Here is a 14,776-nt window from a genome sequence, read left to right on the forward strand (position 1 = left end):
GTTACCCATTTCTGTTTATTTAGCATATCCTTTAGAGTTCTGTTTGATCTTTCTATAACTGCTTGACCTGTAGGATTATGTGGTATGCCTGTAATATGCTTTATATTGTAATAAGCAAAAAACTGTTTCATTTTAACAGAGACATATGATGGAGCATTGTCAGTTTTGATTTGTGCAGGTATACCCATGATGGCCATAACTTCTAGCAAATGAGTGATTACAGAATCAGCTTTTTCAGAACTCAAAGCAGTTGCCCATTGAAATCCTGAATAAGTATCGAGAATTCCAAGGGCTGGTTGATTCTTCAATATGCTGAGCATTTAACTGTTCTTCTACCAGCTCTTCTAAAGCCTGGAGTTTCTCTGTTGTTAAAGGCCATTGCTGGACCCATACAGGCTTGTCTGTTAACCATTTTAAAGGTAGAGCTGTTGGTGTCTTTGGAAGATCATCAGTTATTGTGCCCTGTTCTTGTATAATATGGATGGCTGGTGACCACTCATTAGAACAATATCTTCTAATATTTCTCTCAGTAACATGTGCTAGTTTATGATTTGTTTCTGAGATTGGAGGGATGTTAATCTGAGTATTCCATTGTTGCAACAAGTCTCGACCCCACAGGTTCATAGTTATGTTAGCCACATATGGTTTTAATTTTCCTCTCTGTCCTTCTGGACCTATACATTCGAGCCATCTTGCACTCTGTTTCACCTGAGATAATGTCCCAATTCCTAACAGTTGAACGTTTACCTCCTGAAGAGGCCAAGTTGGATGCCAAAATTCTGGTGCATTTATGGTAACGTCCGCACCTGTGTCTACCAGACCAGACAACAAAAAACCATTTATTTTTATCGTTAATTTTGGTCTTTGTTCATTAATAGAAGTTTGCCAAAAAATTTTCTTTGCTTTCTCCTGAATTTTCTATTCTCTCTGTTTCATCATCCTGACCAGCATGATTTATTCCAATAGGCATTTGGTTATTTAATCGCTCTCCAGAGCAGGCATTTCCTCTATGGCTGCAGGAAAGGTTTGAACTGGATTTGCACTGGGGGCCTGCCTGAGGCCCCTCTGGGAGTTTCCCGAAGACTGAGGCAAAGGATTACCCTGTCTGTCCTTTGTTGATCTACATTCGTTGGTCCAGTGTTTTCCCTTACCACACCTTCTGCATACTCCAGAAGGAAGGGGCATTCTGTTGCCATTGTTCCTTGTAGAAACATTGTTTCTGGGAATGACCTGTCTACAGTCCCTTTTCAAATGTCCTTGCTTTCCACATCTAACACTCCTCAAACCTTTTGAAATTACTTCTCCTACCCATGTATCATCATGCTCATCAGCTTCAACATTAATTGTTTCTCTAATCCAATCTTCTATAGGTGCAGATCTTGCCCTTAATGGCCTGATTATTCTTTTGCATGCTGCATTCGCATTCTCAAAGGCCAAAGATTCAATTATTGCCTTACTAGCTTCCGAATCCGAGACCATTCTCTTTACTGCTGAAGCCAGTCTTTGTAAAAAATCTGTAAAAGACTCTTTTGGGCCTTGCATCACCTTTGTAAATGACTCAGATTTTTTTCCTGGTTCTTCATCTCTGTCCCATGCATTCAAGGCTGCCATTCGACATAAAATTAGGGTTTGGACATCATATAAACATTGTGTTTGTGCTGAAGCATATTGGCCTTCACCCATAAGCTGATCCTGGCAAACTTGTATTCCTTTATCCCTCCATTGTTTTTCTATGTTTTTAGCCTCCTCCTTAAACCAATTCAGAAATTGAAGTCTCTGGCTGGGTTCCAGAACACCTTGTGCAAGGTCCCACCAGTCCTGTGGTACTATCCTATTATATGTTGACCAAGAGTTTAACATTTGCTTTACATATGGGGAATGCATGCCATAAGATACTATTGCCTCCTTAAACCTTTTTAAATCCAACATTTCAATTGGAGCCCAAGTATTTTGTGTAGCCATTTGATCAGGCATCTGCTGTACGGTTACAGGATAAATTAAGGGTGACTGTGTGAAAACAGGCTTTCTTTCTGCAACCTTATGATCCCGACTTGAAACAACTTCACTGTTAATTTCTTCTGTCTGAATTTTTACAGGTTTAACAAGTTCTTCTAAAGCTGTTATCCTGGCACTTAAATTGACTATCTTTTTAAATATTAAAATGTGGATTAGCATAGTGATAAGGTGCATAATTCCACCAATACTAATATTATATAGTTGTTCCATTGCCAGACTGCCTAAAATTTTGAACAAAAACCAATTTTCTTCCAATGTACACATAAAACCCATTTGTTTTTTAATGTGGAAAAAATTCTCTTTTAGATAGTTTCCTTTAAAATATCTGATATGTTATGACTTACCAAATCTGCGTAGAACAGTAGAAATCCGAGGGGATTTTCAAAGCAGCCACCTAGTGTCCCAGGTGTAAATCCAAAGAGAAAGAGAGAGAGAGAGAGAGAGCAAGAAAGCGTAGCTGGCTAAAGTTTAAATGCAGCCACGTGTTCCCTCTTGTGCCGAGTCAAGGCTTGGGTCTGGCTTCCTTAAGCTCCGACCACGTGCGTTGGCTTTATAGGCAGGGCCCTGTTCGGCAGGGCCGGTCTAAGTTGTTTGTAGCACCGGCTTTAAGCAAGCTGCTCACAGACCTAGGCCCAGGCTAGAAGCTGCCACTCGGACTAGGAAGCCAGCAGCTCAGACTAGGTAACCGGCAGCTCGGACTAGGAAGCCGGCAGCTTGGACTAGGAAGTCGGCCGCTCGGACTAGGACGCCGGCCGCCCGGTCTGTCGCCCTTGCGGGAAAGCGGACCTGCCGCCAAGCCAAGCGGTTTTTAATGGATTCTTGTCACGTTGGGCGCCAGATGTTGATGTAACCAACTGTCTTATTAAATAAGAAACACAGAAACAATGTAAAAGAGAAAGCCGAGAGGTCAGAGCTCAGAGCTAAAATCTCACCCTTCCTCCTGCTGTCCCAGCTTCGCGAAAGAGACCTACTTCCTGTCTGTTCATTTTTTTTATAGTATGTTGTTCTGCCTTCTCATTGGTTGTAAACCCAAACACATGACTGCCTCATCACTGTCTGAATGTACAGCCCCCTAGGTCTTAAAGGCATATGTCTCCAATGCTGGCTATATCCCTGAACACACAGATATCTATGGGATTAAAGGCGTGTGCCACCACCGCCACACTCTTGCTATGGCTCTAATAGCTCTGACCCCCGGACAACTTTATTAACATACAATCAAAATAATATTTCAGTACAATTAGATTACCACCACAGTCCATACTCTGATAGGAAAGCTTTTTCTCAGATTTCTTTTTGCACCTGTCAACCTATCAACCTGGGACTACACTGTTAATACCGGCTTTAGCTTTGTTTGTTCATTAGCAATCTTCCCCTGGGTCCTGCACCTTCCTGCCTCAGCTCTGTACTCCAGGAAGTTTACAACTGCAGGAACCCTAGTATCCCTGAAATGCACTCTAACTCAGAGACACTGGCCAGTCGCCTCTGGCTTTTTGGTCAAAATCAAGGATACAATGCTAACAGAGTTTGCATTGCTTCAGGAGATCTTTGCTTTAGGGCAATTAGGAGCACCTTTTCATTGATGCTCACTCAAACAAAAACCCTTGATGCCTCAGCTCAGCTGCAACTGAAAAGCTTGGCTTTTTTGCTTTTCCCAGTAAACAGTTTCCTGGCCTTTTTGTGGCTCTTCATCCTTACTCTCCCAAGCGTTTCCCTCAGAGGACTTTGACCCACTGTCTTTTAGTAGCTTGAAGAGATAGAGCTTAGAAGAGAGGTTTTGGGGACTCCATCCCTGCCTCCTGTATTGCAGGGAGGATTTTTAAAGCTTGAAAGACAGAACTTAGAAAGGTTTTGCTGTCTTAAGAGGTTTGTTGTTTTCCCTTAGAGCTAATCACAGGTGATTCCCATTCTAATTTTTGTCCTTATGAGAAAGTTAAAGGTGTTAGTTTTTAAGTTTTTTTTGTTTTGTTTTTGTTTTTTTGGGTTTTTTTTTGTTTTGGGTTTTTTTTTGTTTTGTTTTGTTTTTCTAGACAGGGTTTCTCTGTGTAGCTTTGAGCCTTTCCTGGAACTCACTTGGTAGCCCAGTCTGGCCTCGAACTCACAGAGATCCGCCTGGCTCTGCCTCCCAAGTGCTGGGATTAAAGGCGTGCACTGCCGCCGCCGCCGCCGTCACCGCCCGGCTCGTTTTTTTAAGTTTTTTAAGAGAGCTTTTGAGAAAGATTAAGGCTTTTTAGAGAGATTCTCCCCCCGCCAAGTTTTCCAAGAAAAGCTTTATAGTTTAAGTGAAAGATTTTTTTTCCAAGAGAGAGAAAGACCAACTTTCCCCAAAACTTCTGAACTTTAAACTTTTTGGCTTCTTACACGCCCCCTGCCCCCCCATTTTTTGCCTCAGAGAGAAATCACTTTCTCCTGCCACTTGGACTTAGCTGTCCTCAGGCCAAAAGCTTCCATAGAAAACTTTTTTCTTCCTGATAAGCTCAAAGAAGAGCTTTTGTACTACCCATAAAGCTCAAAGATAGATTTTTTCCCCCAATTTGCGTTCATAGCCCACAAAGTCAGAAAATTGAGTTTTTCTGTCTTGTTGCTTTAAGTTATCTTTTTTTTCTACACGATCTTACATTTCTAAGTTTTTACTACACTATATTACTACACTATACCTTATACTTATTTTTCAGATAGAAATTGAGAAAGGGATAGAAGATAAAACATTTTGACAGAAGAGAATTTTGCGCTGCAGCATCGGACATCCTTCCAGTCCATTTTTCCTTTTCTCTCGAGGTTAAAACCCCTGCCCCTTAATAATATATGTGTAATATATATTATATATATTCCATAACACTGGGCATGCCTCTTTTTCTACTGGCATGGCTGGCTCAGCACTTTTGTCAAAAGCTCTATAATAAAACTTTTATTTTCCTTTATCTTTAGTCCCTATTACTTTGTCTTTAGTCCTTGTTCATTTGTCTTTAGTTCCCCCCCCCTTTTTCTTTTCTTCTTTTTTTTTAAGTCCCTGTTCATGGCACCATTCTGTGGGGTGTTTACCCACCAACCCCACATTTCTCCAGAGTTTTCTTGAGTGCAGTAGCAGGAAATATTAGATAGAGGGATTAAGTTGTGAAGATAAACAGATAGAAAATAAAGGATAGCCTTGAGAGGGCCTGGAACCCATTCCAAAGAACCCTGACTGTCTCTGCTCCAGGGTATTTATAGAGACGCCAAGGGGTGGAGCAAAAGACCTCCCAGCAGCACGGCTAAGTGCAGACCATCTCAGACACCTTCACTCAGGCCTGTGGTCCCAATCATCCTCTCTATGCAGACCTGTTGGGTAAAGCCGAGGAACTTGAAAACAGGCTCCCACAGGTAGCCTAATTACCTACAAGTGTATCTATACTTAGTTGCTGTTCAATATACAGTTGTCAAATAAACCAGTGTTAAAGCTACATTAGGTATCAAGAACTGTTTTTGGTGTTTTGTTTTGTTTTGTTTTTGATTTTTCAAGACAGGGTTTCTCTGTGTACCTTTAGTGCCTGTTTTGGATCTTGTGCTGCAGACCAGGCTGGCCTAGAACTCACAGAGATCCGCCTGGCTCTGCCTCCGGAGTGCTGGGATTAAAGGAGTGTGCCACCTGGCCAAGAACTGTTCTTGACACTGGGATACGACAAAAACCAAATAAAGTAAAAAAAACAACAACAACAAAACTCTTCCTGCTCCCTCGTGGGGGCTCATATGTTTAATTAAGCCTATTTTCCAGTCTAGGCTCCACCTTTTTTGTTTCCTTTGATATTTGGGGGCAAGTAACACGTAAAAGCTTTGCACTCCTATCAGTCTTACAAGAATTAAAGAGTAAAATAAGAGCGCCAGTATTTGTACAGAATTTAGCATAAATGCTTTTTTTTTTTTTTCTTTTCTTCCAAGACAGAGAATTGGGGGTGTGAAATCTGTTTCACACGTCTAGGCCAGGTCTAACTTTAACTGAAGATACTGACAGGGTGCTTTACTAGGTAGGGATGAGAGCCAGGGAATACCTCGTCTTCGTAATCTTCCCTCAGAAAAGCTTCATCTGGTTTCCTGGAGGTGAAGAGTAGGAGAATTCGGTTTCACTAAAACTACAAATCCCAGCACGCCCCGCGACAGACAGCTACGGGTCCCAGCAGGTTTCGTCAACAGGACCCCCGGGTTCTCTTAGAGACCCGGAGTTCCGCCTGAGAGGGCGCGGGCCGTGTGGCGGCCCGGAAAGAAGCGAGTTAGGCTTCGACGTCGCTGCGCAGACGCCACTCACGGGTCGGACGTGACGTCAGGAGGGTTCCGGCTTCGGCCTCCGCCGCTGCCTCCGGCACTACAGCTGCTGCCGCTGCCGTCGTCGCGTCTCGTTCTTCCTAAAATGGCGCCGCTAGATCTGGACAAGTATGTGGAGATAGCGCGGCAGTGCAAGTACCTTCCCGAGAACGACCTGAAGGTGAGCCGGGCCGGAGGCCGTCCTGTTTGCGAGGCAAGCCCCTTCCGGCTGTGGGGCGCCCGCCAGCCTGCCCTCCTCCCTCGGCCGGACCCCTACCGGGCACCCGGTCCTGGCGCGGCGGAGGGGCTCTGCGGTGTAAGGCGACCGGGTCCGACGCGGCGAGACGCCGAGAACCAGGGCAGCCCGAGTTCCCCGAACGCTGGAGCGGATCCCTGAGGGGAGATCCCGGGGATGTGCGACCCCCTGATCTCTGAGGACTCCGAGCCCTAGCGGCTTTGCTTAAAGACTCACTCTTACGCTGGGTTTCCCGGAGACGGAGCCCGGCCGAGCCCCAGCGGGCAGTGCTCTCGGGATGGGGTCCTCCCAGCAGAGGTGACAGGAGCTGCTGTCTGCTCCAGGGACGCGGATGGCCGCAGTGTGTTATAAGTCCCTGAGAGGTGGGAAGCCGGTGGGCGGGATCGGTGTGACAGTACTAGGAGTGTGTCAAGTCGCCTCTGCTTCGCCACTCCCCTAAATTGCTTCTTAGAAGTGTTAGTGTTCTTCTGATGATTCGGATGTGGATCCCATTTCTTAGTACGTTGTTGAGCTATTTAAGTGAACAAGCGATCGGTTATCAAGAAGTTCAAATGCTTTTATGATCTCTGAGCTATTCCTGTATAAGCCAAAGTGTCGTTTTCTTGGTTTTCCAAGAGGTCTCAGTTCAAGTTAAGAGTGCTAAAGGAATGACTGTAAAGGAAGCAAGCCGTTGGTGTGCCACTGTTTTTAAACGTGTTTTGCTTCTGCTAAAGCTAGTGCTTAAGTCCCCGTTGGTGTTTATCCGATGGTTGCTAATGAAGTTTTATTCCATTAACTTTGATTTGCTGTGTAGTAAGTGCATAAACCCTCCATCATTTGAATTCTTTATGCTGTTTTTATAATTTTAAGTCAGGGGCTTAAAACAATTTATTTTTTCAAGAAAAAATTATCTTTTTGTTAATGAATTATATTTCTCCTAGGCAAGGTTTTGCTCAGTGTGTGTTTTCCTGTCTCATTTGGTACATGAAGTTGATCAGTCAACAAGTATGCAAAAATGTTTAAGACCACATGTGCTGTTTGTAAGAAAGTACCTAACTTGTACTTACATATTGATGTTCTGTGTTACATGGTTGGTGTTCATGTTCAGCCACCTGCATCTTTCAGTCATTTGTCTTTTCTTTCTAAGATAGGATTTTAAGATAGAGATATCTCAGTGGTTAAGAGCACCACTGGCTGCTCTTTAGAGGACCTGGAAATTCTATTCCCAGCAAGGACATGGTGGTTTGTAATCTTCAGTAACTCCAAGTAATTTCAAGGGATGTGATGCCCTCTTCTGGCTTCTACAGGCACCAGGCACACACCTGTTTCATAGACATACATGCAGGCAAAAGTCATACACATAAAATAAAAATAAATCTTAAAAACAAAAGCTCATGGTGGCCTCCAACCCACTGTGTACCTGAGGATGACCTTGAGTTCCCGATCTTGCTTCCCTTCCTAAATGCTGCAACCTAAACTACCATGGCTGGCTGCTCTGTTCTTTTTCTTTCCTTTTTTTAAAATAAATAAATAAATAAATAAGATTTATTTTTAATTAGTGTTTGTGGAAGTGGGGAAGAGTATGTGCACATGGTGTCTTTGGAGGTCAGAGGCATCAGGTCACCCTAGAGCTGGAGTTACAGGCAATTGTAAGCCACCAGATATGAGTGAGGGAAACTGAACTCTGGTCTTCTGTACAATCTTAAGTGCTGAGCCATCTCTAAAGTTCTTAGTGCTTTGCAAACACACACACACACGATATCATATAGCCCAAGCTTGCCTTGAACTCCTGGTTCTGCTTCTACCTTAATAGTGGTTTACTTTATTTTATTGTGGTGTGAGGGTTGAAAAGATTTGTTATTTTTATTTATGTATTTGTATGTGTACCTGTATGAATTTATGTGCACCATATGTGTGCTGGTGCTAGAAATCATACCTGAGTCTTCTGCAAGAGAAGTAAGCTCTTTTAATGGCTGAGCCATTTCTCCTATTGTGTGATTTATTTATTTATTTGTTTTGTTTATCAAGACAGGGTTTCTCTGTGTAGCCCTAACTGGCCTGGAACTCATTATCGACCAGACTGGCCTTGAACTCAGAGTTTCACCATGTGTCTCTAGAGGTATGTGCAGACACCCTCAGAGGCCAGAGGCATTAGATCTCTGTGGAGCTGCAGTTACAGGCAGCTGTAAGCATCCTGACATGGGGCCTGGGAATAGAACACGGGTCCTCTACAAAAGTAGTATGTGCTCTTAACCACTTCATCATTTCTCCAGCCCCACATATATCTGTTTCTCACTAGACTTCCACACACTTCCCCTAAGTTTTTTCTTAACTACCAGGAGGAAAAATTTCTAAATTTTCTGTATATCCATAGAATTCACCACCACCACCCTTTTCTGGAAACAGTTTTATCATATTGATTTGCTTGTGCTTCCAGTCTCTAGTATATTTTTTGTTTGCTTGGTTGCTTATTTGTTGAGGTTTTACCCTGTAGTCCAGTCTTGACTGGAACTCAACTATGTAGCCCAGCCTAACCCTGAGCTAGCTGCAGTTGCAATCTTCCTGCCTCACTCGTCTAAGTGTTGGAATTAGTGTTTATGAAATTCAGTTTTAGTCATTCTTGGTGGCAGATGTGTTTAATCCCAGCATTCAAAAGGAAGAGGCAAGTGGATCTCTGTGAGTTTCACGCCAGCCTAGTCTACATAGTGAGTTCCAGCCCAATCAGGGCTGCACAGTGGAATTCTATCTCAAATATAGATAGATAGATAGATAGATAGATAGATAGATAGATAGATAGATAGATAGATAGATAAAGAAAAGAAACTCAATTTTGTGTTCCTTGGCATAAAGTACAAACTAAAAATAGGTAAGCCAAGGAAATAGTCTGGGGGAGTTTATGTTATGTGTATGAATGTTTTGTCTGATGTATGTATCTGTATCATGTGCATACCTGGTGTCTGAGGGAGTTAGAAGAGGGCTTCTGGAATTAGTTTCTGGGTGGTTGCAAGCCAACATGTGGGTGCTGGGAATTGAATGTAGGTCCTCTGCAAAATCAACAAGTGCTCTTAATCACTAAGCCATCTCTCCAGCCTTAATTCTTAAAGAAAAAAATTTGTGTGATTTTTATTTATTTTTATTTTTTGTATGTAGATATTTTACTTGCATCTATGTCTGAGTACCATATGCATGCAGAGCATGAGAGGGTTCTCTTGGGACTGGAGAGAGTCTGGGGAGTTATAGATGGTTGTGAGCTACTATGTGGGTGCTGAGAATTGAAACCAGATCCTCCAGAAGAGCAGCCAGTATTCTTAACTGCTGAGCCATCTCTCCAGCCCCTAGCAGTGTCTTTTTTGAGGTCTTAATACCAAAATAAAAGATTCTGTCAGAGGAAAAAGAGAAATAATTGGAGACACTTAATATTACCGGAAAGATCCTTGTGCTTGCTAGGCAAAACCTCTATCACTAAGCTATAACCTGAGTCCTGTAAATTCTTACCTTTTTTACCCTTAATTTTGGGGAGAAGCTTAATTCTGGAGAGATGGCTCGGAGGTTAACAACACCTAGGTTCAAAACCAGCACCCACAATGCAACTCACAACCATCTATAACTCCCCAGAAGATCCAGTGACCACTTCTGGCCTCCTTGGGTCCATGGCGCACAGATATACATTCGGGCAAAATACTCAAACACATAAAATAAAAATGAATAAAATCTCAAAAAAGATATTTGGGGAAGGAAAGGGCTCTTCAGTTGGTAGACTATTTGCTTGGAATAAATGGAGCACTTGACTTGATCCCCAGCAATGAATAAAACCAGAACTGGAGGCAGAGGCAGAAGGTTTAGAACTTCAAGGCCATCCTTACCTATGTAACAAATTTGAGGGTAGCCTATGTGTGCTACTTGAGACCCTGTCTCAAAAAAATAAAAAGTGAGGAAGGGTTCTATAGCTATAATATTGAGATTATCTCCTCCCTCCTTTCCTCCCTCTTCTCCCCCCCCCTTTTTTTCTTCCTTCCCTCTCTCCCTCTCTTCTTCTCTTCCTCTCTTCCTCTTTCTCTCTCTCTCTGGTTTTTTGAGACAGGGTCTCCCTATTTGGCCCTAGCTGGCCTTGAACTCACAGCAGTTACTGCATCAGCCTTCCTAGTTCTGGGATTACATGTGTGCATCACCTTGTCTGGCCACTATGCCAGGCCACATTATGCTTTTTTGTGTATTGCTAGAAGAATATTTTCTAAACCCTTTTTTTATAATGTCTGGTGTCTTGTTTGTCTTTTTGGCTTCAGAGTCATAATCTCCTGTGTCATCCTAAAATATTCTGTAGTAATTCTGCCTAATATATACATAATGCCTTCAATTTTATAGTTAGCTACATTTTTAAACATATTAAAAAAAAGAGAGAGATAGGAGAGATAGATACCATTAAGGGTGTGTACTGTTCATGTAGAGGACCTGAGCTTGGTTTACAGCACCTAGACTGTACTGCTCGCAACCACCTGTAATTCCAGCTACAGGGGATCCAACACTCACTTTGCCTTTCTCAGGAATCTTCGCTTATATGTGCATACCACTTCTCAACATACGCACACGATTAAAAGTAAAATAAAGCTAGCCATGATAGTGCATGTCTTCAGTCATAGCACTTGAGGCAGAGGCAGGCATATCTCCTGAGTTCAAGGCTAACCAGGCCTTGTTTCAACAACACAACCTTGTTTCAAATAAAATAACAAAATAAAATATATCTTGGGGCTGGGGAGGTAGCTCTGCAGTTCAGAGAGCTTGATGCTGTTGCAGAAAGAAGACCTGAGTTTGGTTCCCAACACTTTACCCACAATGGATGATTCACAGCTGCCTATAGCTCCAGCTCTAGAGGGATCCAACACCTCTTGACTCTTTGGGCGCCTGCACTTACGTGCACAGACCTACACACACACACACACACACACACACACACACACACACACACACAATTTAAAAATAATAAAAATAAATCTCTTTTAAAAACAGGTAAAATGAATATTTATACCAATTTCATTATGAGATGTATGTGTGAAAGAGAGACACAGAAACCAGGGCCTTGCACATACCAAAAAAGAACTCTTATTACCAAGTTTATCTATCTAGCTTGTTCGTGTGCGTGCGTGCGTGCGTGTATTTTAAGAAAGGTTTCCAGGCTTAGGTTAGTCTTAAACTTTTGGTGTGGCTAAACCTGGCCTTGATTCCCCATATTCCAGTGTCCATCTTTCAAGTACTGAATTTAGAGGTGTGGAACACCATGCCTAATTATTTCCTTAAGTAGCCCCTTGTGTCAAATAGTAAGTCATGTGAGTACCAAGGGTAGACTTTAGATGTATCCCTCTCCCTTTGGACATCTCTCAATATAAGAGATTGGAAAGAGAAAGAGATGATGATCATACAGTATGGCAGGTGCTCTAATAGAAGGCTAAACACAGGGCCTTGAATGTGAGTTTCATTTTCTGTTTTTGAGACTAGGTCTCATCTTACAGCTAGCATTATTTACAGCAGTCTTCCTGCCTCTGCCTCTCTGGTACTGAGATCACAGGTATGCATCTGATTACGCCTGTATCCCTGTCCCCAAAATGTTTGTGAATACTAGAAAAATGTGATTTTGAGATGTTGTTAAAATGTGGCTAACTAAAAGGAAACATCAACTTAGAGCAAACTATTACAGAGATACATTCTATTTCTTCTTATTTTTGAAACAAGGTCTCATTATGTGCCCTGACTGGCCTGGAACTTGCTAGGTAGCCAAGGCTGGCCTTGAACTCAAGAGAGATCTACTGGCCTCTGTCTGCCAAGTGTTGTGATTAAAGGTGTGGGCCTCTATACTTGGCTATAGAGATATATGTGGTAAGAATCCGACAAAATCTTGAAGATGTCTGAGTGGATTTTTCTGATTATTCTGAAGAAATACTATTGAGGGATTTCTTTTTCTTTTCTTTTTCTTTTTTTGTTTTGTTTTGTTTTTTATTTGGTTGTTTGTTTTTTGTTTTTTGTTTTGTTTCTTTTTCTTCCATGACAGGGTTTCTCTGTGTAGCTGTTCTGGAACTCACTCTGTAGATGAGGCAGACCTCAAATTCAGAGATCCACCTGCCTCTGCCTTCTAAGTGCTGGGATTACAGGCATGTGCCACCCACCACCTGGCCTCTTGAGGGATTTCTAAAAGGGAGGTTTTAGAAATAGTATTCTAGCAACATTTGTGGACCTTGGATTGGAATGGGGCATAACTGTCATAAAAACAGGTGTAATATCAAAGGCCTGTAATACCAGCACCTAGAAGGTAGAAGCAGGAAGGTCACAAGTTCAAGGTCTTCTTCAGCTACCTAAAGAACCTGAGCCACATGAGACCCTATCTCAAACAGACAGAAAAGAGCAATATATTTGAGGATCAAGAGGGAACAGGGAGATGGGGCAGAGGATCGAACGGGAGTCCATGTATGTTTTGAGGAAGAAGTAGAGAAGAGAAATAAGATCTCCTGAGAGTGGGGCCATGAATATGTTACTGTCTGAGGATTAAAAATTAATTGAATATGATAGGGAGAGGAACATAATTTGCCCTGAATTTAAGATAAGACAGAGAATCTTTTTTAGATTGTGACCATTTTGAACAGCAAAGCTCTGAAGGCTTTGGGAGAAGGGTAGCCTGTGTCTTATCCACAGTGTGCCTGGGCTCTGTGAGGCCACTGCAAGTGCAGTTGCTGAGCTGCAAAGGGTATATACTCAAGTTTCATAGACTTTTCTTTATTTTGTGGGTACTTGGTAGGAACTTACATGCTACTTCTGTTATTTGTTCTGCTTTGTAGTACTAGAGATTGAATCCAGGGCCCCTTGATTGTTAGGCAGTTCTCTGCCACTGAGCTCCTGCTGAATCAAAGAGATAAAAGGCAGTGCTTTGGCTTAGGGACATTGCTGTCGAAATGCTCATTTGGATCTGCAGAACCAGCATTCATAGGAAGCAGTTAAAATTGTACTCTAGTTATCATACCTGGGTTGGATGAAGGATTAAGGATCCTGCTTAATTAGTTGACATGTCTTCTCCAGACACTCAGCCTTTGAGATTGACAAAGTTTCTTGGTTGACATTCTTTAGTTTATGGTGCAGGGAGTGTGGACCAGTTACTAGTCAGGACTAGCAGTTCAGGAGTCATTACAGACTAGGAGATCCAGCCTCAGTTGGGCATAAATTCTGGCATATTAGAATATGGGAACCATGGAGCCTTTCAGAATTCCACTCAGGATTGTGATCTGCTTCAAAATGTTTATTAAATGATAACTTACAGAAAGGATAGCGGTATTTTCCAAAGATGTGCTCAATGGAACAGTAAAATAGAATAAATAAAGGAAAAACAAGTCAAAAAATAAGGTAAGATGGAGACAGCAGTGAAAGTATAAAATAGAAGCTTCAATGACCAGGTCATTTCCTAAAGGTTAGACACAAGCATTCTAGAAGCTGACTAATTTTAGAACTAAAGTTTTTAAGATGATAAAAACCAAGAGCTACTCAGGAAATCACCCTGAAAGAGGGAACAGAGGCATTCCTCTCCTAGGTCCTCCCTAAAGGCTACTGTTTGGTCACAGTATCTTGTGTGTCTTGTTTATAATTCACACAGTAACAAGCTCCATAGAGACTTTAGTCAATAATGAAAACCTGTTACTACAGATTGATTGCATGGCAATAAAGTATAATTTGGGGGAGGAAAAAAAAACAGTGGAAAAGGAGGGTAGTATGATGAGGTGAAGACTGGCCTTCTTAAACTTTCTCACCCAACAACCCTTTTTTGTCCAAGAGCTTTATGAAACCCCAGGTATACAGGTCTATAAGTATAGCCAGACATTTTTACTTTTTTTTTGTTTGTTTGTTTTTCAAGACAGGGTTTCTCTGTGTAGTTTTTGGTGTCTGTCCCGGATCTCGTTCTGCAGACCAGGCTGGCCTCAAACTCACAGAAATCCGCCTGCTTCTGCCTGCTGAGTACTGGGATTAAAGGCGTGCACCACCACCGCCCAGCTAAAAATTACTTTAAAAGAAGTCCTTGGAAGCCAGGCAGGTGTGGAAGTAGCATCTTCAATCTCAGCCCTCAGGAATCAGAGGCTGGTGGATCCCTGAGTTTGAGGCCAGCCTGGTCCACAGAGCGAGTTCCAGGACAAGCAGAGCTACACAGAGAAATCCTGTCTCAAAAAACAAAATTACTACTACTAATAATAATAAAATGAGTCCTTTGGTATCCATGTAATT

At 42.3% G+C, this 14,776-nt stretch overlaps 1 protein-coding gene and 1 long non-coding RNA gene across 2 annotated transcripts in view; one reads left to right on the top strand and one right to left on the bottom strand.

The window, feature by feature from the left end:
- Window positions 1-5,890: 5,890 nt before the first annotated feature.
- Window positions 5,891-6,387, bottom strand: LOC119087822. Its single transcript, XR_005091285.1, has 2 exons — window positions 6,296-6,387; window positions 5,891-6,084 (listed from the first exon to the last, which is right to left on the bottom strand). It is a non-coding gene; the product is annotated as an uncharacterized LOC119087822 (long non-coding RNA).
- Ppp6c (protein phosphatase 6 catalytic subunit) overlaps window positions 6,259-14,776 on the top strand; it is a 34,530-nt gene continuing 26,012 nt past the window's right edge. Inside the window, exon 1 of the mRNA XM_028856769.2 lies at window positions 6,259-6,472. Within this exon, the coding sequence (XP_028712602.1) occupies window positions 6,398-6,472 (75 nt within the window). The 5' untranslated portion in view covers window positions 6,259-6,397. The remainder of the gene's footprint in view (window positions 6,473-14,776) is intronic.

This window comes from Peromyscus leucopus, chromosome 4, assembly GCF_004664715.2.
Source record: "Peromyscus leucopus breed LL Stock chromosome 4, UCI_PerLeu_2.1, whole genome shotgun sequence".
Taxonomy (NCBI): domain Eukaryota; kingdom Metazoa; phylum Chordata; class Mammalia; order Rodentia; family Cricetidae; genus Peromyscus; species Peromyscus leucopus.